Here is a 25,702-nt window from a genome sequence, read left to right as displayed (position 1 = left end):
ACTGGAATCAAGTCAAACCACACTCGATAGAACCAGGTTACATTTTTGGTGTTTAAAACAACAAAATAATTCAAGTGTAGACAACAGAAAAAACATGGTTTCATCAAAATTAGTTAATTTAATACAAAATATTAAGGCTTCTGTTCATTTCAATACAAATAAAAAAGTCTTAGTAAGCCACCTGTGAACATAAAAATGAGAATATTTGGATGGACATTTTATACAACTGACATTCTTCCAAAGTAATATTTCTTCACTCTTGACATAGTGAAGAAATATGAAGATGAATTGCAATATTGCATTGTATGAAAATAATACTATTTAACAAGCTTTCGTAGGATGCCAATCAGAATATGATACCAGAAACAAAACATTAGCAGCATTCTCAACACTATAAAACAGCATCATATAATATGGTGGTAAAGTATCTGTGAGTCTTCTTCATAGGTAACAAATTATGTAGCTGACTAAACTGTTGATTGTGCTCAGTCAGCTGTTTGGAGAAGTAACACATGACTGAAGATACCACAAGGTCAAAGTTTTAATGAGAGATCACTTGGCTTAATTATACTGCTGCCACAGCATGGGTGTGTGTCCGACTGATCACAAACCAGCAGGACCTTGTGTGTGTATGTGTGTGCGAGCACAGGGTGGCAACACTCACATCTAGTTCAACGGCGTTCAGAGCCTTCAAAGGCAGTTGGCAGCTTCAAAAGTACTTTTTGCTGGATTCCCCCAACATCCTTTGACTCAACTATATGTTTGTCCTGTTTGCACAAAGAAATAAAAAGACATCTGTGACACAGACTGTGCAGCTGCTGTGTTTTCGGGTGGGGAGTAAAAATCCAGTGCCAGTCATCGCTGGAGACTAAAATGTTCCTTTGTCTTAAATCATCCATTGTCCTTGGTCTTGATCTGGTCCCTCCATGTCCACCTGATCGAAATAAAAACAGTCAGATTAAAGACAAGTATTTCTCAGTTCAAGGAGAGGAAAAGTAGCAGAACTAAAATAAAATAACACTTATTGCAATTGCCCTGTACACAAGTCTTGTTTCAGTTTGAAAAGCATCTTATAACCATAGGACCTAATGATGAGAGTTTTTTTTAACCATAAAATATATATATATATGTAAAGTACAAAGTATGCAATGCTTTAAAAAAGTGGTATGACCTCAATGGGAACCAGACCCGGCGTCATGGGCGGGCCCCATGGGGCCGGGCCCGCCCATCCAGGATTTGGGCCCGCTGTTTTAATCAGGGCTGAATACAACATTTTAATTGTTTTGTTCAGTGGCGGCGCCAGGGTATACTGGGGTAGGCTACAGCCATACCAACAAAAATGGCTTAGACCCACCATGAAAAATGATGTTAAAGTTAGCAAAATAAAGTCCGCCAACTCGCGGAGTAAATTGCACAGACAGCAGTTAGTAAGATTGATTTCAGTAGCCACTTGTCTGGAAATACCGAAGACCAGAAACGGTTTTGAAAACTTTTGTCACGTAGTGATCGTCTTCTCAATAGAACATCTTTGATAATGTCTTCTGGCCAATCAGAATCAAGATAACGGCGTGGTGTTGTTGCAGGAAGTCCCGACGGAGAATACTTTTGCTGTAGTACATCTCTATATAGGCCTACATCGATACAACATTACGTGTTGATAGAAATCAACACGTAATGAAATAAGACCCCACGGTTTGATGATTGATAGGTGTGTGGGATGTAAAGTAATTCACACAGCCTCTTCTCTCTGTGAGGAGCAGCAGGTTCAGCTTTCAGAACAAAGTAACAAAAAACTAAAATAGCATTAATTTTTTTAAATATGTCGTGTAGTAATAGATTTTTTTATTTTTCTTCTCAAGAGAGTACCAGAATGTGTATTTAACATTAGTATTTCAAAAAATCTCTGCAGGGGTTGGGTTTTCAGCATGTCAACTCTTTCACCTGTGGAGAAATTGCAGGATTGGCTCCAGGTCGCCCTTTTTATTTACTACAAGACAAATGTGCCTTTTTATTTCATACAGCTCAATTTGGGTTGAGACAGGGAAATAATCTAAACCTCACGCGTGGCGTTTCACTGTCAAGGGGAGCGTGTATGTAATTACATTGCAAATACTGACTTGAGCCCCACCACTGTATGGGTTAGCCCTAGCATAGATTACCCAACAAAAACACTCTGGAGCCGCCACTGATTATGTTTATTGTTGTTATTTGTAGGGCTTTGTCCTAATATTTATGTCTATGTTGAAAGATTAGTTTAATATAATTTTTTTTATTTTGCTATGAAATTCTGAATGAAAGGCTGCGCGCGAGACTGGTTTTTCGCTGGGTTGAGTCGTGTGGGTTTTTGAGTGAGATGCGGCACAGCAGTCTGTCAGTTTACTCTTGCTAGGTTAGTTTGGCTATTATCATTTATATTTATCTGCAACAATGGATATCAGGAAGTGGTTCATGAAAGGAATATGGCAACACAGCGCCAGATGCAGGCACATTAGAAGACATCAGTTACGTTACCAACGAGCTAGCAAGCCAGCCAGGGACAAGGGAGGCAATCAATTATATTTTGAAGAGAAATTGACTCATGCCGGCTCTCTCAGAAACTCCTGCTCTGTGCACAAACAGACCGCTGCACATGCTCTCTGCCTCGCTCAATCTCTCTTTCTCTCCCTTTCTCTCCATCGCTCAACCTCTCCACCCTGTGTGCGCTCCTCAAGTTTGCCTGCGTGCTTGCCCAAGTTGGCACCGCGTTACAAATGTACCACAACACCAACCAATGGATGTAGCCTATAATAAGACCGTCAACAGCCTTATGGCAACCTAAAACCCCTCTGTTTCCGTAACAACAATTCACGAGCGCCTCCCTTACCCCCACCCCCGTTGACAATTCAGATTTCCCGGGAAATGTAAGTTTCAAGGTGGGCCCGCCCTGGTAAATCAAATGCCCGCCCAGAGACGTATGTCTGCCGCCGGGTCTGATGGGAACCCCTGTGAATGTTCTATGCATCACACTTGCATTGGTTTCAAAGAGGACCTGCACCTTTATGTGTGAACGCAACTTCAGAACATACAATGCTATGGTTTTCCTATTTTTTCTTTAACAATACAATTAAGAGGGGTTATAAGAGAGATTGATTGTTCCTTCCTGAGACCAAATGTTATCCACAGTCATCCTCAGTCATTTACTGTACTGCTTTCTTGACTGCCAAGTAAGGACAAGACTTTCTGAAAATCATAAATCAAAGCACCTCATTGATCTCTCCGTCATCAGGTGACTCATTGTAGTCATTCATCTCATCCATGTCCTGCATGTCCTCTTCATCTTCAGAGTCTTCCTCGCTGTCCTCTTCATCCTCGTCATCCTCCTCTTCCTCGTCTTCATATCCTGCCTGCGATAACACAAGGAGAACATCTTAACACTGTTTTCATACAGTGGCCTGGTGAAAGTCCAGAGCAGCATTTTAATTAAAAATGCCCCTGCTGATAATATGTTGAATACCAATACATTACCTCAAAAACAGGTTTCCCAATGGGCATGAGGTTGTTGTCTTTCTCAGCAATGCTCTGCAGCTGAGAAAGACAAAGACCACAATACAATATTACAGTTTAAGTCACTATAATGACAGTTTTTCTCCTCTTTCAGTCTAATAAAAAACATGTCCACTAAATGTGTTGATTTTGAATGTGTGTGATAAACTGAAGGATGAAGGACATGAATAATATGTATAAATGTAAGTCATACAATTAATAATTTAGGCAAGATTCTTCAACAATGGACGTCCATGTGCTCTGGTGCAATTTCAGAAGTGTTTCTTTATAGGTTGATAAAAGAGTTTAGAATTAGCACAATCTTAAAACATTTAGAGCAGTGAAATGCAACATACCCATTAATGCAATTGTAATATTCAATCAAAGCAAACGCATATCAATAATAAAACACTTACAGGTCCTACATAGGTGAATTATGCTGGGTTGTAAATGCTTTTACTTAAAGTATTTTCAGAAGTTGTTAGCACTTTTTCTAAATGATCTGAACACTTCTTCCACCCCAGTTGAGCAGAGGTGTTTACCCAGGTTTGGTGCTGCTGCTCCTGCTGGTGCAGCTCGGTCTCGTCCACACAGGGCCGGTCGAGGTTGAACCAAAGGGTCTCGGTTATCCGGGGGAAGAGAGAGGGGAACAGCGTGGACATGTCTGTCACACAGGGACAACAATAAACACTGTGTCAATCAGCAATAGTTTAGCATGGGTTTTGGGATAATAGTTGGCGAATTTACACAAAAACAAAGAGTTAAATCACGTTTCTAAAATAATTAAGTCATGATGAAGTATACATAGGATGTGGATGGACATGGTACGTTAACGTAACAAAAACCTAACGTACGATTTAAAGTCTTTATGTCTCATGACGTGCAAGATAAAACATGTCCCCGCTAATATTCTAGGTAAAAAATAACGCAGTATTGAGGTTTTTACCCGTAATTCAGAGCGAAATTATAAAAAGTGTAAGTACCTGCCAATCCGTCACCCAAGCTTTCAAAAATTTAAAAACACATTAAACCGGAAACGACGGATGTTCAACTGTCAATGTTTCCGATGTCCTCTACTCCAGTGTCCCTTCGCAATGGTTCCGCTTTGGTGTCGGTTGCGGTGGCAGCTGTAACATTAGAGAGGTGAAGCAAAAACATAGATTTACGTTTGTTATTGTGTTAATAGGGGTGTTTGTGAGCAGTTTATATACCAATACAATTATTCCCTGATGTATTTAGCTAGATAATAGGGAATGAAGGAATTTAGGAAGTTTAAATGCTTAATGTTTTGTAGTTGGATAGTTACTAAATTACAATGTGTAGGTACCTTCTTTGAGTATCTCCATTTCCAGCTACTTTATTTTTTAAGAATTGCTCTTATTTATTGTGGCACTTTAAATAGCCTACATTTTGATTCTAATAATGTTGTACTTTCATTTAAATAGAATGTTGACTGCACCTTTTGTATAACAGATAACCACACTGTGGTATTATTACCTTTACTTTTAAATGATAATAGCTAATTAGTTGTACAGCTGTACAAATAATTGGCTATTATCATTTAAAAGTAAGGTAAGTAATAACAAAAGACAAAACTAAAATAACTTGTTTAGTTTCATTCATTTCATTTAGATCTGGGATTAAAAGACTAATGTCACAGCAGGATTTGGAAAAACCTGCCCATGCTTTTAATATCTTCAGTAGACTCGACTACTGTGATGGTGTCTTTGCAGGTCTCACTAAAAAATCTATTAGAAAGCTGCAGCTACAGTAATTCAGAACGCCGCTGCTCGAGTCCTCACTAACACTAAGAAAGTGGATCACATCACTCCAGTTCTGAGGTCTTCACACTGGCTTTCTGTATGTCAAATAATTGATTTCTAAATATTGCTGCTGGTTTATAAAGCATTGAATGTTTTAGGCCCGAAATACATTTCTGATCTACTGCTAAATTATGAACCATCCAGAACTCTCAGGTCTTCAGGGACTGGTCAGCTTTCTGTCCCCAGAGTCAGAACTAAACATGGAGAAGCAGCGTTCCGTTATTATGCCCCAAATATCTGGAACTAACTACCAGAAACCTGCCGGTCCGCTGCAACTCTGACTTTTAAATCCAGGCTGAAGACTTTTCTTTTTGCCACTTTTAATTTAACTATATCTTACACTGCACTGTAACTTTTATTCATGTTTTTAATGTTTATTTCATTATCTTTGCTTTTTAATGACTGTTTTTAAATACCAAGCACTTTGAATTGCCTTGTGTTGAAAAGTGCTATATAAATAAACTTGCCTTGCCTTGCCTTGCCTTACCATTGTCTTAATGTCTTTCATTTTTGTAAAGCACTTTGAATAGCCTTGTGTTGAAAGGTGCTCTATAAATAACTTGCATTGCCTTGCCTTACCATCACGGTCACTTTGCAAACTGTCTGGACAACTTCCAGAGTCACTTTCAAAGAGATAGACCATCAGAAAAATGTCCCCACTAACAGACACATGGGGAAAAAGGTGCTTGCAAAAAGTACAGACATTCAAACCCCTTGGTTTTATTAGGCTTCTCATAAATTAAATAAAACTGTACAATCTCCTATTCAAACAATGGGAATGCAGAAATGATTGATATGTGTGACATCTTCTCTTCTATAAAAGCGTCATCTGAGGGCGTCCCCCTTGAACTTTAACTACTGTAACTACTGACACACACACACACACACACACACACACACACACACACACACACACCACACACACACACACACACACACACGCACACACACACACACACACACACACACACACACACACACACACACACACACTAACCATCATTGGGATCACCAGCACAGATGCAGAAACTTATCTTAACTTCCCCCTTGTTTGCTTTTATTATTGCTTTCCCAGGTCACACTACACATAACAACCATGTGCATGTGTGTGTGTGTGTGTGTGTGTGTGTGTGTGTGTGTGTGTGTGTGTGTGTGTGTGTGCAGGAAAACGAGCAGGGTAGACCTTGAGATAAGCCAAACCTTCCTCACAGTAAAATAAGATAAAGTTCAGATTGTCACATAAGAGCTACATCATTCTCATTCCTTCTTTCTATCTTGAACACACACACACACACACACACACACACACACACACACACACACACACACACACACACACACACACACACACACACACACACACACACACACACACACACCACACATACACACACACACACAAACACAACACACACACACACATACACACACACAAACACACACACACACACAAACACACACATGCACGCGTGCACGCACACACACACAAGAAGCCCTGGTGCAGACTTTGGACTTTGGAGACATGTTCACACATACCCGGATGGATGTGTGTTTTTTAACTCCTGTTTGGTCTTGAGAAGCGTGTAAGTGGTGTCTAGAGACACTGGTTTTGAGGATCATCCCTTCAGGAAGGAATTCATCCCCAAATCTGACAAGGTAAAACACTTTTCTTCACGTTTGCTTGTAGAATTCTTCTTATTCTTCTTACAGTAAAATGATTACAAAAATGCATTGGTTGTTTGGCTGAATTCAATAAGAATGTTTAAAGGTTTTTTGTACAATTTCTGTTACATTCACAGGTCTTGCTTTCCATTGTGTTTTTTAGGTTAGATTTAGCTATATTTTATTTTTGACTACATGTGTCTTTGCAATAGTCATCAAATTTGTTTTAATACTTATACATTAGTCACCCAGTAATGAAAAAAAAAAAAAACGAACACACAATTCTGCTAAAGAGGAGAAAGTGAATTAAATGTTTATTTTTATTTTACATAGACATTAATGAGTGAGGCATCAGTGTGTATCATGTCAAAATATGTTTAGCGGGCTCAATATCAACATTTAAATCAAAACGTAAAGTTAAACATTTAAGTATTAGCACCCCCCGAAGAGTCACAATGTTGGTGTTAACTGTAATACATAAGGTTTCTGTCTTAATTCGTTTATGTAGCGTATTATTATTTTTCTAAGTATTTGAAGTGCACATGTTTCATGGTATGTTATAGTAATGCTAATATGGATGCAGCTTACATGTATTTGTTGTTTTGTGTCTTTGTATAGCTCTTACGTTGGCTTTCGGAGTTTACAATAAATTCGAAATCATCAGTCAAGTATATGACCATCTTTAGGAGGGATATGCTATACATTTAGTAAACAATATGATATTCTCTGTAACTAACCATCTACTCTGATGACAATGTGTTCATGTTTTCAAATGTTACCTTTACGCAAATAATCCAAACACCTGCAGGTTGGAAAATCGTATTGACATTGATTTAAACGTTTTAGTGGTACCGTTATTTACCTATTTATCGATTGATGTATGCCTTTCTGCTGCAGAGCCATGTGGGTTATCCTAGCCTTGCTGCTAGCCCTCTCCAGTGGCGTCATGTCGCAGGACAAACTCAACGTGTGTATGGATGCCAAACACCACAAAGAAAAACCTGGCCCTGAGGGAGATCTTTACTCTCAGGTGATGAACACTCAAATGTCCCCAGAAAGTAACATTTTTGAGTATACTTTCCTTGAGTTTTTCCATTTTATGCTTCTTTATACTTCCACTACCTTTTGGCAGGAAAATGTTTTAATTTGTACTTGTATTTAACAACATTAGTACTTGAATATGAAGTATTGCAGGGTTATATTATAAATACAAAACTAAATCAACTAATACATTATGATGTTCTGTTAATGAGGGAGATACCTGCAGTAAACAAATTATTAACGTTATCTCATCCTTTACCAGCTGCTAAATTAAAATGATAGACCCATTAATGCATAACTAACTATAAACCAGTGATATCATATTTATTATTTTATAAAAAGCCACTTTGGATAATGAGTACTTTTAGATTTGGCAATTAAGTATATTTTGATGCTTACACCTTTTTGCTAAAGTATCATTTTAAATGCAGGGCATTTTACTCTCATTAAAACAATGCTGTTCAACAGCATAAAGTGACCCCCCTTTCCTCTCCCTCTTTCCAGTGTGCTCCCTGGCGTGACAATGCCTGTTGTACTGCCAACACCAGCACAGCAGCCCATAACGATAGCTCCTACCTGTACAACTTCAACTGGGATCACTGTGGTGTCATGAGCGATAAGTGCAAAAAACACTTCACCCAGGACACCTGTTTCTATGAGTGCTCACCACACTTGGGACCCTGGATACAGGACGTGAGTATTTGGCTGAAAGTCTCATTTGTATGTGTGTACTACTTGCAACACTAGGTGGCAGCAAAAGAAGAAGAAAGGACTGAAAGGGGCTTCTCAGGACAGTTAATTCATAATCAGTATGCTTCCATTAAAATAATAAAAAGATAACCAGCTAATATGTGGACACCTTTGGTTACTCCCCTGGCATATCACAATATTGATACTTTGAAAGCATTACGTTTAATTCTAGAAAAATATCACATCTTGTGTGCTATATTTGTTTACTCTTGTACAACTCTTAGTGTTATATTTGTATTTGTATACTCTTGAGTTTTAATCTCAATGAGGCTTTTACTGGTTGAATATATAAAAAACCGCAATAAATAAATAAATAAAATGTGTGCAGGCGGATGAGAGCTGGCGTAAGCAGCGTATTTTGGATGTGCCTCTGTGTAAGGAGGACTGCCACAGATGGTTTGAAGATTGCAAGGACGATTTCACCTGTAAGACTGACTGGCACAAGGGATGGGACTGGAGCTCAGGTAAGCACACACATACACACACAGACAGCCACACACACAAACACACACACTCACAAACTCAGAGCACAGACCTGCTCATATATTAAAAAAAATTACATAGAAATCAAAAACGTATGACTATCTATACACAGTACCATGAACCCACTTACTCATAAACACCTATAGAGGTCTTCCATTACATTTTTTTCTGGCTTTCTGACTAGAACTTTAAAAAAAATCAAATTTCTTCAATTACTTTTTCAATTACTAAATCTATCTTTTGTTGTCTCATTTGCCCCTACAGGTATTAACAAATGCCCTGAAGGCAGCATGTGCAGAAAGTGGACGGAAGTATACCCTACAGCCAAGTCCATGTGTGAACAAATCTGGTCCAAATCCTACCTTTATACCACCCTACCCAACACCTCGGGCCGCTGCATGCAGCTCTGGTTCACAGGGACAAACCCAAACAAGAAGGTGGCTGAGTACTACCTTAACAACGCACAGCAGCATCAGAGCTTTGCCTTGACAACACTTATTCTCATGGCTGGTGCATTTCTCTCTGTAATGATGTAATAAAATGACTTATCCTGTATCGCCTCGGAGGGATCAATAAAACTGATTGCAAATGCCTTCCTGTTACTTTCTTGATGTCAATGAGCCTTCTTACATGTGAACCTGCCACATGCATGTTTTCTGTGTTTTACATTTCTAAGTGCTATTCCGCATATCCTTATTAGTTTATTATTTTCATTGTAATCCAGTCATTTATTGTTCATTCAACCACCATTATGTCAATTAAGCTGTGATTAATTTTCTAAATGGCCATTGGGAAATGTCCTTAGAGTTAGAATAATCGCCATTACAATTCAACCTGAACAAATACATAACAGTGTTCGATTGTCCGGTAACATTTAGTTTAACAGATTGATTTCTCTTTCAGGATTAAAGGCAAGGCTAGGCAAGTTTATTTATAGCCCGTAAAGACACCATTACAGTAGTCGAGTCTACTGAAGATATTAAAAGCATGGACAGGTTTTTCCAAATCCAGCTGTGACATTAGTCTTTTAACCCTAGATATGCTCTTTAGGTGATAGTAGGCTGATTTAGTAACTGTTTTAATGTGACTGTTGAAACTTAGGTCAGAGTCCATGACTACACCTAGATTTCTGGCGTTATCTGTTGTTTTGAACATTGCTCATCGCTAACTTTTATACGTTCTGCCTTGGCTCCAAAAACCATTACCTCAGTTTGATCTTTGTTTAATTGGAGAAAGTTCTGACACATCCAGTCATAAAGATCAAAACATGAACAAAAATGCAGTATATAAACACAAAAAAAAGATTTTTGTTTTGGAAAAGTAGCCAAAAATCAAGGCAGCATGCATCTGTCTTGTAAAGTATGATAGATTTATTTTTGTTGAAAACAGTGACTTTAGCAACATCCCTCATTCAGTATCTCTGCACAGCTGTAGGATATATCTGTGCAAACTATGGATCAATGTATTAACCCATTCACATCCTCAAACACTAGTTCAATAAATGTACAACTGACCCAGGATCTGCATTGATGGAAAATGTTTCTCCACACTGGGCCACATTGATCACACCACCACTCTGAACCAGCCAGTGGTTAGAGGGCTCCACTGCTTGGTAATTATGTTCCAGTCCTTTGAGTGTGTGTGTGTGTGTCTATTGCCTCCTCTATGTTTAAGAGTGTTTTAATGTCTCTGTGTGGGTATAAGTGGCATGAGATGTGAGTCAGTGCCACGTCTGAATTGGGAAAAGTAACTGTCATGTACTCTGTACTTTTATATTCAAGTTCTGATGTAATCAATCTATTAATCTACAATTTTTACAGGTCAGAAACTGGAAAAATAAATGTTACTTTTACAGTATGTGACTTAAGTTCCTAAAAGCTATGCTAACATCTTGACCTAATAGCTAAAAATATTTTATGCATTGCAGAGTCTAATTGTTTGCAAAGCCGAGTCTGAAAAGCTGAATGTGACCCCCAGTGGCTTAAAGAGATCTATCTAATCAAAAACTAGCCACTGTAATGGAAAAAAATGATAGAAAAGGTCTGTATAAGTAACAGAATGGCATGTTTTCTGGCCTGAGCATCAGGCAAAACCTTTCAAAAGTTGTTAAGCACTTAACATGGCTAGACTTAAACTGGTGTTTCAGAGTTACCAGACGCAAAAACAAAACATTGGTTATAATTGGTTATATTTAAGATGAATTGCTGACAAAGTAGTTTTATTACGATGTGACATCTTGCAACACGCTTTTACGATCCCTAAATGCAGACATTTTGTTATGCCACATATTTTTACAGTATTTTACAGTCAACTCACTCATATAAACACACTTACACACAGGCGTCTGCACAGTGTGATGCCATAGTCAGAAATAGGATTGGGATGGCTGCTGTCCCTTTGGCTATTAATACACAGCTTCTCTGAGGTCATTGGCAACTCTCTCACACACACACACACACACACACACACACACACACACACACACACACACACACACACACACACACACACACACACACACACACACACACACACACACACACACACACACACACACACACACACACACACACACCACCCTGCCCAACACTCACCCTCCCTTCTCACTTTTACTCTAACTCAAGCTGTGTGTGTGTGTGTGTGTGTGTGTGTGTGTGTGTGTGTGTGTGTGTTTGTTTGTGTGTGTGTTTGTGTGTGTATTTGTGTGTGTGTGTCCATACCACAATTTAGCAGTCAGACTTTTTGTGGCCGAGAGTAAAATATATAATGTGCAAGCTGTTTCCTGTGTTTTGCCAGTCTGGCCTGTAGGTGGACAATTGCACCTTGTAGGACCGTGTGGTCTGAACAAGTGAAAAGACTGCATATTGCATAAGTGGATTTGAGCTTGAGAAAGGGCAGCAGTCTGGCCTCCTCAATGGCTGCAGGTCACACTGATATTCTAAGAGGAAAGCCCTTTGGCTTTAATTTCCCTTCACCACGAAAGTAACAACTTGAATCATGAAACCAAACAAAATTGTTATAAGTTAGTCCCATGTCATGGACATTTTTACTGATCATAATTCCATTGTTGAGGTCTACTAGAATAGATTTACATTGTTCAATGTTCCAAAATCACATTGGTTTTCTCATACAGCATATCTGTATATAGTATGTGTATTCACTCTCTGTCCTACACACCTTGTTGGAGCTCCTGCCCCCCCTCCCTATGAGCCCACTGTGCTCTGATGTGTCTTTATGTGTTACAATGGCGTTAGCAACCAGAAAATGACACCAGTAATGACAAACAGATGAGAATGCTGCGTGGGGTCTGGGTGCCGTGTTGGCAGGATGTTCCAGGGCTCGCTGCTCCGCCCTTTGAGGCTTGAGGAGCGGACAGTGTGAGCTGGATTACTGGTGTAGTTTCCTGGTTGCTGCGTGGGGTCTGCGAGACAGTGAGACACAGAGGAACTTAGCCTGAGCACACACATGTGAGTGTGTGGCGAACTGTGAGTGGAGATCCACGGAGCCGAGGCTGAGAAAAGATAAGGTGTGTGCCGGCGAAACTCCGCGGAGTAGCGCGGCTGAGATAAGATAAGGCTGAGTGAGTGTGTGTGTGTGTGTGTGTGTGTGTGTGTGTGTGTGTGTGTGTGTGTGTGTGTGTGTGTGTGTGTGTGTGTGTGTGTGTGTGTGTGTGTGAGGAGCTCCACGGATTTGTCCATTTGGACCTGGGCATGGTTACGTCACCATACTCAGGAAGAAAATAATGGAAAAAGAAAAATCTCCAACGAGGCGTTCTGGGGCAGCATATAGACAGGTCTTTTCTGTGTTAGAGTTGTACTCGCTACAGGGTGTATTTTGAGGGTTTGTGACTCTGCAGACCGTTTACATGCATAAAAAGCAACATAACACACAAGGGGACGGGTAATAACCGGAAAAGCATGACATGAGACCTTTAACAACATAGCTTTTTTTCTTTTAGATTTTATCCACATGGGTTAAAGAAGGATTTAATTTCCTAGAAAATCTTTGGTTTATTTTAAACAATGTAAGACTACTTAAAGCTGCTGTATACGATTACAGAAACGTAAGCAAATGCCAAAAACAGACAGGATAAAGGAATGGGTTGCACTTAAAAACAAAGGGGAGAACTGAACTGTATTTCCCCTCAGGAAGAAGTACTTGCATCCTTTTCCTTTAAACTAATACCACTTTGTACACAGCAACTTGTAAAAGTCCTGATTTAAAAAATGTTTTACCAACATAAAAGTAGTATTATTGGAAGAAGAATGTACAGTACTACAAGTGTTAAAAGTTGGAGTAATCATAATGAGCATTGCAATATCCTATTTCAAAATGTGATAGATATGATGTCTATAATTCTTAGATTATTATTACAAATGCATTTATGTGTGAACATTTTAATGTAGTGGGTGGTCAAGGTGTCCCTATGTTTAAGAAACATAAATGACCTAATGCATTTAAGCAGTATAACATCTGAATACTTTATCCATCACTTTATAAATGTAGGCCCTATCCCATAATTGTACAGATGAGTAAATGTAGTTTTCTATCCCTCCCTTCCTCCTCTCTTCATCCCAGTGTCCCTTTATCCCTCCATCCCTCCTTTTTCAGAGAGCACGTCAAGCTAGCTAGAGATACAATTAACAGGCAATACACTGTGCGTGGATATTCCACTAAAATAAAATGTCTCAATATAAATTCGTCATCCACCTGTTTTATTTTGGAAACCCTAACCGGAAGTAATTTATATTGACAATATATAGATTTTGACGCGGGACGTCCCTGTTGTTGCTCCCCGGTCTCACTGTGGATTTACATACCCTGATTTCCGTGGGACTGGGAAGCGAAAGAGTAGGGTGCTGGGTCTTTCAGGAACTGAGGAAACAAGCACAAACAGGGTTATTTAACAAATTCACAACTTTATAGACACGTTGGCGACCCTTAAAATCGTCGGAATAAGTTTCACGCTACTTTTCTGCACTTGTTTCGGCTCTCCACGGTGCTTTCGCTGGATTATTTCCCTAAAGTCTGGAGGAGGGCTGCGAGTTTTTCGGAGAAGCCTGGAAGCAGTTTGAGGTTTGAAGGGCTGTGGCCATGGCCGGGGGTGGTGGAGGTGGAGGAGGCGGAGGGGTTTCTCCATTGGGGCCAGCACCGCCGATGTGGTATCACCGGGACCTGAGTCGCGCGGCGGCCGAGGAGCTGCTGGCCCGGGCCGGGAGGGACGGCAGCTTCCTGGTGCGGGACAGCGAGAGTGTCAACGGGGCTTACGCTTTGTGTGTACTGTAAGTAACTTTATGGAAGAAAATAGAAGCTTGTATGAACTCTGAACTCGTGTGTGCGGCCTGCTGTGTTTGGCTTTATTTACTAGGAAAAGTGAGGAGCCGTGCCTATGTTTGCTTTATTGCAGTGGTGTAAAGTAGATTTACCCAAGTAGGCCTACTGTACTTTACTTCAATTTTCTGCTACTTTGTACTTCTCCCCAACTACCATTCAGAGGTAATTAGTGTACTTTTACTCCACTAAATGTATTTGTGAAATTGAACAACAAGTTTTGTTACACCTGGAGTAACTTTCACAAGCTACCCTGCAGCATACCAGATAATACAAATTAATTTGCATTAATAACTCTTAAATTAATCAACAATTACACCAGCATAATGAATACTTTTTATTTTGGTAATTGAAGTATATTTTGATGCTAATATTTGTGTACTTTTACTTCAGTAACCTTTTGAATGCAGGACTTTTACCTGTAACATAGTTTTCCTACTCTGTAGTATTTACTTTTACTCAAGTACTGAGTAATTCAAGATCTGAGTACTTCTTACAATCTCTAATTCATTTAACCTAGCACATGCCTTTAGGGAATCCCCACCTGGTCTGTCTTTATACCAACATAAATAAACTGTACCTGTACACACACTTTCCTGAACTGTTTGATTAAACTGTAAAGCTCTTTGAAGCTTTGGTAAGCCAGTGATCAACAGCCAAACTCATTTGTTTACTTTCTCCTGGAAGTCAGTGAGTGGCAGAGAGACTGTCTGTCTGCAAGGCAGTGAGACTCCAGCATGGCACATAGCTCCAGGCTGTCCCTCTCTGTCTGATGTGGCCGCCTGGAGCGCCGTTTTTACAGGGCTCTGAAACTCAATGTGGTGGAGGAAATATAAAGAGCTGGTGGAGCCTTGCAGATGCAGATGTTTTAATGTAAGGCTCATATTAGATCAGTGCAGTGGTGAAGCAGCTATTTATACGTACTATCTTCTGACCAGTGGTGTGAAGTAACTACTGTACTTAAGTACAATTTTGAGGGACTTGTACTTGAGTATTTACAGTTTTTACTACTTTGTTCGTATACCCTACTTCAATTCAGAGGTACATCGTTACACTAGTCTACATTTATTTAGTGCCTTTTGTTACTTTGCGGATATTGTTTAATGATGTGAAAATAATCAACCCTTCAAATTACTTTAGCAGCACTTGGAGTAAAATACCCTGCAGCATACAAAGTACACTTTAATACATCAATAATTATAATTAAAACATGTACTTTCTATAATACTGAAAGGGGCCAATCTGCATAGAAAGTACTGTTGTGCTTTAAGTATATTTTGATGTTAATACTTTTGTACTTTTACTTGAGTAACGATTTGATTGCAGGACTTTCATAGTATTTCTACACCCTGGTACTTCTACGTTCACTTAAAGGTAGGGTAGGTAAGAATGGAGAAACCAGCTCGAGTAAGCTAGAATTTGAAAGTACACAACCAAAAAAAATCTGCCCCTTCCTTCAGACTTCCTTACAGAGCCCCTCCTCCAACACACACGAACACACACATGACCAATGAGGGCACTAGATAAGTTTGTGCACGAGATGGAAGGATGACAGGCAGGTAGGCCATCCAATTATCTGCCACGGGCCGAGGCAGATAATTGGACTTGCTTTTTACAGCGCCACGGCTTCCACAGATGAAATATTTGTATGTATTTATTGTCAAAGCATTTAATGTATTCATTGCTATCGGGATGTTAAGAGCATTCCATGGAATATAACAAAAAGTGTTTCTGAAGTGAATTACCTATACCCTACCTTTAAGTACAAGATCTGAGTACTTCCACCTCTGCTTCTGACACATTATAAAAAAATGTAATATGAATCCATATGTCAGAGCTTTAAAGGGCCTGCTCGAGTCTTTCCTAAACTAAATGATGAAAGGCCTACCCATATTTACACAAGGGAGATTTTGTCACCAACTACCTCCATGCTCAGCCATCATCTAAACGACCTCACCACCTGCTGACTAGAGGAAAATGTAACAGACAGACAAGCTTCCAAACTTACACGATATCATCAGCATTTTGATCACTTGACAATGACTCAGGCAAGGCAAATGAACTGTGGAAAAGGGATGTTAAACTTTGAAAAAATGACTCACATTGCCCCCCCCAGCCAGTTCCCACACAAAGTTAAACTATTCAAACTGACTGCAGATAGATGCAGGAAATAGAAGGCCTACTCTGGTACTCCGACATTGACTTGACCTACATCCCCTATCTGATAGTTTAACCCATGCTGAATTTATTGTGTGTGTATACACACACACCAGGAGCAGAACATACTGTACAGTATGTTCTGCTCCTGGAAAAATATGTTCTGCTCCTGAAAAAAAAAATAGGTAATACATACTGTATTGCCTATACTTGTAATTGTTTTTTTATTGTTTTTTATTCTACTAATTCGTCCAACAAAAATAAATAAATAAGTGTAATTCATACACACAAAGATGAACAAAATTAGTAGAAGCGGGAGGGCTGAAGCATAGCTTATGGGAAGTAGCCCTCCCGTGAATCATCCTAATACAACATAGGCATTATTGCGTCAAAAAACGTATAGCAATTAAAGAGTACAAAGAAATAAAGAAAACTGGAGAAGAAAAAAAAGTTGGGGCAAAAAAAGAAATAAGAAGAAAACTAGATATTGGGTCATTTTCTGCACTTGTCAATAGCAGTTTCAGCTATCTTTTTTTGAAAAGGATAATACTATATATAAATATGTACACATGTACTTGGCAAATGAATAATAATAATATATGCATATACACATTGTGAACACTTATTTTCAAGTGACTTTTACATTCATATGTTCACACACACACAAAATATACATAAGCACCATATGTTTAGAAGTACACAAATGCACTCATATACAATTGATGACACTAAAACAGAAATAATTAGTTTTCATGATTCATTCAATCATTTATCTATTTCCTCACCATATTGTATTCTTCTAGGAGGACGGGCTAACTCTGATGTAAACACATTAAACCCCATGTCATAAATAAAACCAGAAAAACAATAAGCTTGCATCACCTTTTGGTTCCTGGCTTATTCAAATAAATACCGGTGGCAAATATCCATGTTCCCATTCTTTGCTGGATGCACTAGTAATTCAGTGGGTCACTCTTTGGCCAACAACATTCCTCACGACCATGCATCATCCATTTCCGGATTTTTTTCCCCCGCCTCTCCCTTCCTCTCCCCTTTCACCTTTCGTATCACGGACATTGTTTCATCTCAAAAAGTTTATTTTATGATACCTTAAGTTTGTCAAAGAAAGGCTTTAGTCAAACGTTGCTTTATGAACAGTGTTGATGCTTTTATCGAGAGGTTTTGCCTACACATACTGTAAAAAAACTGTATTTTGCCAAAGTAACACGTTATATGGTCTAGTGTTGTGAAACAAACAACTCCATCAATGATATCTTTGAGAACAGCAATGCCCCAGTATTTTTGCACAACCCCTGAACCCGTGGAGGAAATGATGTCATGGTCTGTGACTATGTGCGCTAATATATCTCAGTAAAATAAAGGATTTCCAGGAAGTCAAATCTGAATCACCAGGCGTGTGAAAAGCTTCCACACAAACGATGTTAGTCATAGTCATAGTGCGGTGTACTGGAGGCTCAGGCCTGATGTCTACACAATCATTCATTGAAAAATATCATAACGTGATTATGGTGGGATTTCTTTTTTTTAAGAGGATCCGTACCAAACGAGGATTTATTTTATTAAGTCTGTAGAATACTGGGTCTTCTCTGCAGCGCCACAATACTTATTCAGAATGGTATTTTGTCATATTACCAATTATTGTGCTTACTGCAATTTGGATAGTACTCTAGTCCACAGTACGATTCCGATAACATGATTAATTTGCAACCTTAGTTCCAAGCATGCCCTCTCGAAGTGTAAACAAATACGTTGTTTTTTTAAAGCGCTGAAATAATCATTTGTATTTAGTCCTACCATCATAAAAGTAGTATTGTTGGAATAAGAATGTACAGTACTACAAGTTTTAAAAGTTGTAGTAATCATAATGAGCAATATCCTATTTCAAAGTGTGATAATATTATGTCTATTATTCTTAGATTATTATTATAAATGCATTTATATGTGAACATATAGTGGGTGGTCAAGGTGTCACTATTTTTAAGAAACATAAGAGAATCTGATTTTAGACAAATTTCGTCAAGTCCTTTCAACTGCTTACCAGGTGACTTATACATGTAAATGCCAAATGTTATTCTTTTGACCTGAACATGACTACTAGACATGGCTTTACCTGGGTAAGACATGGGTTGACCTAACCCTTGAGCCTTACATACTGCACACTGACATGTGTACTAATTCTTAGGGATTTAGAGAGAGAGCGGTGTGTTCAGGAAGCGTTTGCACTCTGCTGTTGTCTGAGAATAGAATGGTGGGAACAGTGTTTGTGTTGGTGACTTTTGGCTAGTTTATCTTTCGGCCTTTGCCTTTCTCTTCCTCTTTACATACAACTCAGCAAGAGGTGTTTCAGATCAGGTATCTTCAATATTGTGTAGTATGTTCGAGTTTTATCATTTACTTCCCCAGTTTGTTCTTAAATATAAAATATTTGATAACATTTCTAAGTAAGTCATTTCTCCAATGTTTCCAGCTGCAGTGCCACACTTTTGATTCCAACAAGAGAGATTTCGACCATATTTTTTATTTAAGCATTGTGTATGCATCAGTGTGAAAACTGCAGATATTGAACTCTTTCGTATTTTTCCTGTCAGGAAGACGATCTTTATTATCAGCACGGCGCGTCTAAACATGTCACGGTTCAGGCATGGTCTTCTGTGTTTCTGTGTGTTTGAAACCTAGATGTTTCGTAGAAGACATTCCTCATTTCAGTGGGTGTTATAATATTACCTTGTGGAGTTAGTGGGTGGTTTAATGTATACTTTTTCTTTAAATATCTCGATTCTATGTAGCTGTGTATATATATTTATAGTGTTTTTTACAGCTACAGAGGGTCCTTTTTTACGGTCCTTTTTTGTGTGAAGGTGCAGAAACCTGTGATACAGATTTATTTTTGTTGAGATGGATTTAATATATATAAGTGTAATCATTTGTGAATAGTGGCTTTTAGCTCAGTACTGAAGTGTTTGAAAATAGTAACATTTCCCCCTTTCTTTTTGCTTTGAAAATATTTTCTCTGTATGAATAGATGAGCTGTGAAACACATGTTACATTTTGAATTATAAATACTAGTATAAGAATGATTTAGCATATTCTTATTAATTAGTTTGACCTGGTCATTGGAGTGTTTTTGAAACACATACGGTCTACAGAGCAGGGACTAAACTGCTGCAATTGAGGTTGGATGACACAGAGGAAGAGGAGGTGGCTCTCTCAGACAAAAGGACAGGGGAGTCAGGGCAGTCATTATCTTTTAAGAAAGGCTATTGTTGATCACACACACAAACACATTGTATGCTTTGGGTCTATTTCCATCCCATAATAAACCTCCCTCTCTTTCTCCGTGTCCCTCCCCCTGCTAGAACTTAGCTGCCACTGAAACAATAGTATTTACTCCACAGACAATCTCATCAGCTGCCAGCAGGAAGACAAACACCCCTTCCCCCCAACACACACACACACACACACACACACACACACACACACACACACACACACACACACACCACTGTACACTGCAGTGATTCCTGTGTATGTATTCTGTGCCACTGGACCTAAAGTGCATTGTGTTTATAATGTGACAGGATTAAATATGGATATGGTTTTCAGAGGCCGCACAGACAACAGAAACAGGACATCTCATTGACCACGTTAAATGCTGGGCCTTGAACCAGGAGCAAATATGTACCAAGTTTTCACTGTGTATGTGATTAACTGCCAGAGAAAGAACATATGGAACTATTTTTGGGCTACAATCTGATAGATACTCTCAATGAATATAAGAAAGCACTGCGTAAAGTGAGAGCAGCCTACTACTCTTCATTAATAGATGAGAATAAGAATAATGCAAGATTTCTTTTCAGCACTGTAGCCAGGCTGACAGAAAGCCACAGCTCGATTGAGCCTTCTATTCCCATAGCACTCAGTAGTAATGATTTTATGTGCTTTTTTAACGATAAATTGTTACTCTTAGAAACAAAATTAATGACCTCTTGCCTTTGACCAGTATAGTGTTATCAACAGCTCCCGGAAACGTAAGTTCTAATATTACACTAGATAGTAAACTAGAATGCTTTTCAGCCATAAACCTTGAACAATTAAATTCAATGATTCTCTCTTCTAAACCATCAACGTGCATGTTAGACCCAATTCCAACTAAGCTGTTGAAGGAAGTTTTTCCATTAATTAGCACTTATTTATTAAATATTATGAATATGTCTTTATTATCAGGCTATGTTCCACAATCATTCAAAGTAGCAGTGATAAAACCGCTTCTTAAAAAGCACAACCTCGATCCAGAGGTTTTAGCCAATTATAGACCTATTTCCAATCTTCCGTTCCTCTCAAAAATTCTTGAGAAAGCGGTCGCAAAACAGTTGTGTGATTACTTAAAAAACAATGATTTATTTGAAGCTTTTCAGTCTGGCTTTAGAACACATCATAGCACAGAGACAGCTCTGGTTAAAGTCACAAATGACATTCTAATAGCCTCTGACAAGGGACGTGTCTCTATTCTTGTTTTGCTCGATCTCAGTGCTGCATTTGATACTATCGACCATGATATCTTATTGCAAAGACTAGAGCACTTAGTTGGCATACAGGGAACTGCTTTAGACTGGTTTAGGTCCTATCTATCTGAACGCTCTCAGTTTGTACGTGTCAATGATGAATCTTCCACACAAACCAAAGTTAGCCATGGAGTGCCACAGGGCTCAGTGCTCGGACCTATTTTGTTCACATTATATATGCTTCCGTTAGGCAATATTATAAGGAATCATTCTGTAAACTTTCATTGTTATGCGGATGAAATTAATCATCTAAATAAAATTCAAGACTGCCTTAAGGACTTAAAAACGTGGATGACCTTAAACTTTTTGATGTTAAACACGACCAAAACTGAAGTTATTGTACTTGGCCCGAAGAATCTACGAAACAAATTATCTAAGGATATACTAACTATGGATGGCATTAATTTGGCCTCCAGTGAGACTGTAAGGAATCTTGGTGTTATATTTGATCAGGATTTATCCTTTAACGCCCACATAAAATCAATTTCAAGGACCGCCTACTTCCATCTACATAACATTGCAAAAATCAGGCATATCTTGCCTCAAAACGATGCAGAGAAACTAGTCCATGCATTTGTTACTTCAAGGCTGGATTATTGTAACTCTTTATTATCAGGGTGTACCAAGAAGTCAGTCAAGTCGCTTCAGCTGATTCAAAATGCTGCGGCTCGTGTACTAACCAGAGTTAGGAAAAGGGACCACATTACTCCTGTTCTGGCTGCCTTACACTGGCTCCCTATAGAACACAGGATAGAATTTAAAATTCTTCTTCTCGCCTACAAAGCCCTTAATGGGCAGGCGCCATCTTACCTTAAAGAACTCATTATACCCTACTGTCCTACTAGGGCATTCTGTTCCAAGAATGCAGGGTTGTTGGTTGTTCCTAGAGTCTCTAAAAGTACAATGGGAGCCAGAGCCTTTTCTTATCAAGCTCCACATTTGTGGAATCAGCTTCCAGTTTGTGTTCGGGCGGCAGACACCCTATCCGTTTTTAAGAGTGCGCTTAAGACCTTCCTTTTTGATAAAGCTTATAGTTAGGGCTGATTAGATTCAGCCCCTAGTTTTTCTGATATAGGCTTAGTTTGTCGGGGGACATCTTACTTCTTCCTTCTCTCTGTCTATACCTGTGTACTCTCATGTTCCGATTAACCCAGCTTCCCCAAATGTCTTTCTTTTTGGTGTCTATATACGCCGGGATCCGGAGTCATGGATGATCCTGCGCTCCTCTGTCCTGGATCGCGAGCCCTGGATCTTGAGTCGTGGCTGTGGTCCTGGATCATAGGTCCTGGATGGATATCCTCGTGGATTCATCTTCCTATTATACACACATGCATTTCCAAACATTTGGACTACCTATGTTGCAAATGTATTATCTTTTCAATTTACACACGGCATCTATTGCACGTCTGTCCGTCCTGGGAGAGGGATCCCTCCTCTGTTGCTCTCCCTGAGGTTTCTCCCATTTTTCCCTTTAAACTGTGGGTTTTCTTCGGTAGTTTTTCCTTGTACGATGTGAGGGTCTAAGGACAGAGGCTGTCGTATTGTCATACTGATATTTTGTACAAACTGTAAAGTCCACTGAGACAAATGTAACATTTGTGATATTGGGCTATATAAATAAACATTGATTGATTGAGATACAGTAGGGTTAGGATATATCCTGTTTATAAATCAATTCAACATGGACACTCTTTCCATGTAGTCTAATAAGTAAGTAAGTCTAATGTAAGTCTAATATGAATTAACTCTGATGGCGTTGGTATAAATCTGTGCCTTTGTTTTATTGTCTTCCTCCCTCTTCACTGTGTGCTGTAGATAAATGCAAGAATACCAACAAAATTAACTTTTTGGGGTATTTACTACAGCGGGGATGGCCGGTAAGCAGCCTGTAAAAAAAATATTGGCCACAGTAGGGAAGTTGTCCAAAGGTTAAAAAAACACAGTGAGAGCAAAACGCATTATATTTTATTTCCAGATGGACAGGAAACAGTTTTATGTTGTCAGTTGGCATTTTGAAACTCCCAAAAATGTTGAGGCAGCACTTTCTTGAGATTGCATACAGGTGTTCTCCACATCCTTCAGGTGTTCTCTAATTGTACCAGGGCTCATTGCATGGATGGATTATGGTCTCAGAAACATGTTGCAGTGCAAGATTTGTTCAAAAATAGTCATCCAAATTGCCTTTTTTTTATATAGCAATATGTATCATATGAGACCGACCCATGTCAGTCTCAGCATGTTGGTATTTTTAAATACTTATGGCCTTGCAGCATAAATACATTTTAAACCTCTGCCAGCCCTATTGCTTTTAAAATAATAATCCATCCTGGCAGTGAGCCATGTTTTGATTTTGAACAAGTTACTATTTGCTTAAGTCTAACAGAAACGTACTCAGCTTCTAATAAAGTTACTTTATTCGTATATTTTAATCCAGTCCACGTTTTGGTTGATTGTATATGTTTATCTGTGGGACACTGACCTGGAAAGACCGGAAAAACAGCTGAGCGGCAGAGCAGGATGAATTCCCAACATGGATTTATCCCTCCCTCAGTCTATAACACGTATACTATACACACACACACACACACACACACACACACACACACACACACAAACAAACAATAAGCAGAGCACAAGCAGCAGTAAAATAGTTCCTCAAGTGTTTTGCATTGGCTGCAGGGCTAACACCCACACATCCAAACAGACGCACCACCATAACACAACATTAGTTTGGCAAATTGAACATTTTGCATACGGTCCACCGAGCAGATGTGACATAAAAATCATTCAACTCCAGCATGAGGCTGCAGGCGTGTAGTCACGGCTGTGCAAACACAATGTCAGAGCATTGATCTGCGATTGGTTAAAAAGGTTGTGGTTCAATCAGTAATGCAATTCGGACTCTGAAGGTTTAAACATAGTTGTTGACTGAAAGAAAACAGGATCGCTCTGTATCCTGTCTCACAAAGGAGGGTGTTGTTGGTCTTTCCTTTGTACATTCACTTTTGCATTGTATAAACATTGGGCTGACCTCTGTTCTGCTTTACTGTATCATGCTACCGTAAGGATAAAGCCCTCTTACAACTGTGACGGACAGCAACAGGTTGAAGCTCTGTAAACCCCCCTCACACTCATACATGATACACACACCCCTATGCACTGAGAACAAGAGAGTATGTCCACATGTCAGACTTGAAATGATTTTTGTGTTGAATCAAACAGTCATCCAAAAGTTCTTCTTCTCTCACTCTCTCGCCGTCTGTTTTTATCTCCAACTTTTTGACAAACATCTCTTCTTCTTTGGTGTTTCCTTCTCTGTAGGTTTCAGAAGCACGTCCACACATACAGAGTCCTCCCAGACGATGATGGATTTCTGGCTGTTCAGGTACAGAGAAAACACACACACACACACACACACACACACACTCCACTGAGGTCAAGTGTGTGTGCAAGTGTGCAGCATAAACTGTATCTGCTGCAGTAGCAGCTGGTAGGCATAGATGCTTTTGTTGGCTTCAGGCTCTCTCACATACACACACACACACGCACACGCACACACACGACAACAGCAGCCTCTTTGTGCATAGTGCCCAACAGCTGTGAAGTCCCCACCACCAGCCACACACATGCTTTGTCACACACACACACACACACACACACACACACACACACACACACACACACACACGATAACATGTAGCTGCAGACTTATCGTGGCCACATCACAGACATCTGTGTCTCTGCTGTATCATTTATGGGAGCTGCGACACTGAAGAGAGTCTAAAAGTCAAATATTACTTCCTGGAATTGAATTTGTTTGGGAACGATGTTTACAAAAAGGGTTCTTCCTGGTTCGAATTATATTTAGAGCCGTTGTTCATATTTGCTTACGGAACATAAAACATGGAACAATAGGGGCCACAGGAGATTTCAATAACACGACTTGTAGCCAAGGAGTTTGGATGTTATTGTCATCCTCAAAAGCTTCCCTTCTCTTCCTCTGTCTGTTGATGCTCCTCTCAGACGTCTCAGGGTGTGCAGCCTAAGCGGTTTAAGACGTTACCAGAGTTGGTGTCGTTGTACCTGCAGCCCAGCCAGGGTCTGGTCACCACGCTGCTATACACTGTGGACAGAGAGGAAACAGCTGTCAGCGACGACAGGGACTACTCAGGTATCTGCAGAGCCCACACAAGCACACTTGCAAATGACGTGATTGTCTCCTTTTTTTCACATGTTAACTCTCCTCTTCTGTGATTGGTAGATGGGGAGGATGAGAAGCCACCCCTCCCCCCTCGCTCTGCCTCCACCTCCACTCCCCCTGGTCCAGACACACCCACAGAGAGGTACAAA

General features: G+C 39.5%; 3 protein-coding genes across 4 annotated transcripts in view; 2 read left to right on the top strand and 1 right to left on the bottom strand.

Moving 5' to 3' along the window:
• Window positions 1–98: 98 nt before the first annotated feature.
• anapc15 (anaphase promoting complex subunit 15) lies at window positions 99–4,649 on the bottom strand. Of its 2 annotated transcripts, none has more exons than XM_034199183.1 (5): window positions 4,506–4,649; window positions 4,065–4,186; window positions 3,505–3,564; window positions 3,243–3,383; window positions 99–934 (listed from the first exon to the last, which is right to left on the bottom strand). In XM_034199183.1, the coding sequence occupies exons 2-5, from the start codon at window positions 4,182–4,184 to the stop codon at window positions 887–889; spliced, it is 369 nt and encodes a 122-aa protein (XP_034055074.1). In that variant the 5' UTR covers window positions 4,185–4,186; window positions 4,506–4,649; the 3' UTR covers window positions 99–886. The 2 variants fall into 2 exon arrangements, with proteins under 2 accessions (XP_034055074.1, XP_034055075.1); XM_034199184.1 differs by having other exon boundaries at window positions 4,469–4,523.
• A 2,216-nt stretch (window positions 4,650–6,865) lies between these two features.
• On the top strand, window positions 6,866–9,873 carry folr (folate receptor). The gene is made up of 5 exons (XM_034199182.1): window positions 6,866–7,001; window positions 7,905–8,037; window positions 8,553–8,741; window positions 9,127–9,262; window positions 9,546–9,873. The coding sequence occupies exons 2-5, from the start codon at window positions 7,909–7,911 to the stop codon at window positions 9,815–9,817; spliced, it is 726 nt and encodes a 241-aa protein (XP_034055073.1). The 5' UTR covers window positions 6,866–7,001; window positions 7,905–7,908; the 3' UTR covers window positions 9,818–9,873.
• A 4,207-nt stretch (window positions 9,874–14,080) lies between these two features.
• inppl1a (inositol polyphosphate phosphatase-like 1a) overlaps window positions 14,081–25,702 on the top strand; it is a 40,592-nt gene continuing 28,970 nt past the window's right edge. The window contains 4 exon segments of the mRNA XM_034199178.1: window positions 14,081–14,563; window positions 24,674–24,737; window positions 25,376–25,523; window positions 25,614–25,695. Of these exon segments, the coding sequence (XP_034055069.1) occupies window positions 14,376–14,563; window positions 24,674–24,737; window positions 25,376–25,523; window positions 25,614–25,695 (482 nt within the window). The 5' untranslated portion in view covers window positions 14,081–14,375.

The sequence above is a fragment of the Gymnodraco acuticeps genome, unplaced genomic scaffold (assembly GCF_902827175.1).
Source record: "Gymnodraco acuticeps unplaced genomic scaffold, fGymAcu1.1, whole genome shotgun sequence".
Lineage (NCBI taxonomy): Eukaryota > Metazoa > Chordata > Actinopteri > Perciformes > Bathydraconidae > Gymnodraco > Gymnodraco acuticeps.
This window is presented reverse-complemented; position numbering and strand designations above follow the sequence as displayed.

Excerpts from the sequence above, each read along its gene's own strand:
- anapc15 (XM_034199183.1), bottom strand. The coding sequence starts at position 4,184 with ATGTCCACGCTGTTCCCCTCTCTCTTCCCCCGGATAACCGAGACCCTT. Across the intron at positions 3,565-4,064 it reads AGCAGCAGCACCAAACCTGG|CTGCAGAGCATTGCTGAGAA; the intron begins GTAAACACCTCT and ends TGTCTTTCTCAG. Across the intron at positions 3,384-3,504 it reads TTGGGAAACCTGTTTTTGAG|GCAGGATATGAAGACGAGGA; the intron begins GTAATGTATTGG and ends GTGTTATCGCAG.
- folr (XM_034199182.1), top strand. The coding sequence starts at position 7,909 with ATGTGGGTTATCCTAGCCTTGCTGCTAGCCCTCTCCAGTGGCGTCATG. Across the intron at positions 8,038-8,552 it reads AGGGAGATCTTTACTCTCAG|TGTGCTCCCTGGCGTGACAA; the intron begins GTGATGAACACT and ends CCCTCTTTCCAG. Across the intron at positions 9,263-9,545 it reads GGGATGGGACTGGAGCTCAG|GTATTAACAAATGCCCTGAA; the intron begins GTAAGCACACAC and ends TTGCCCCTACAG.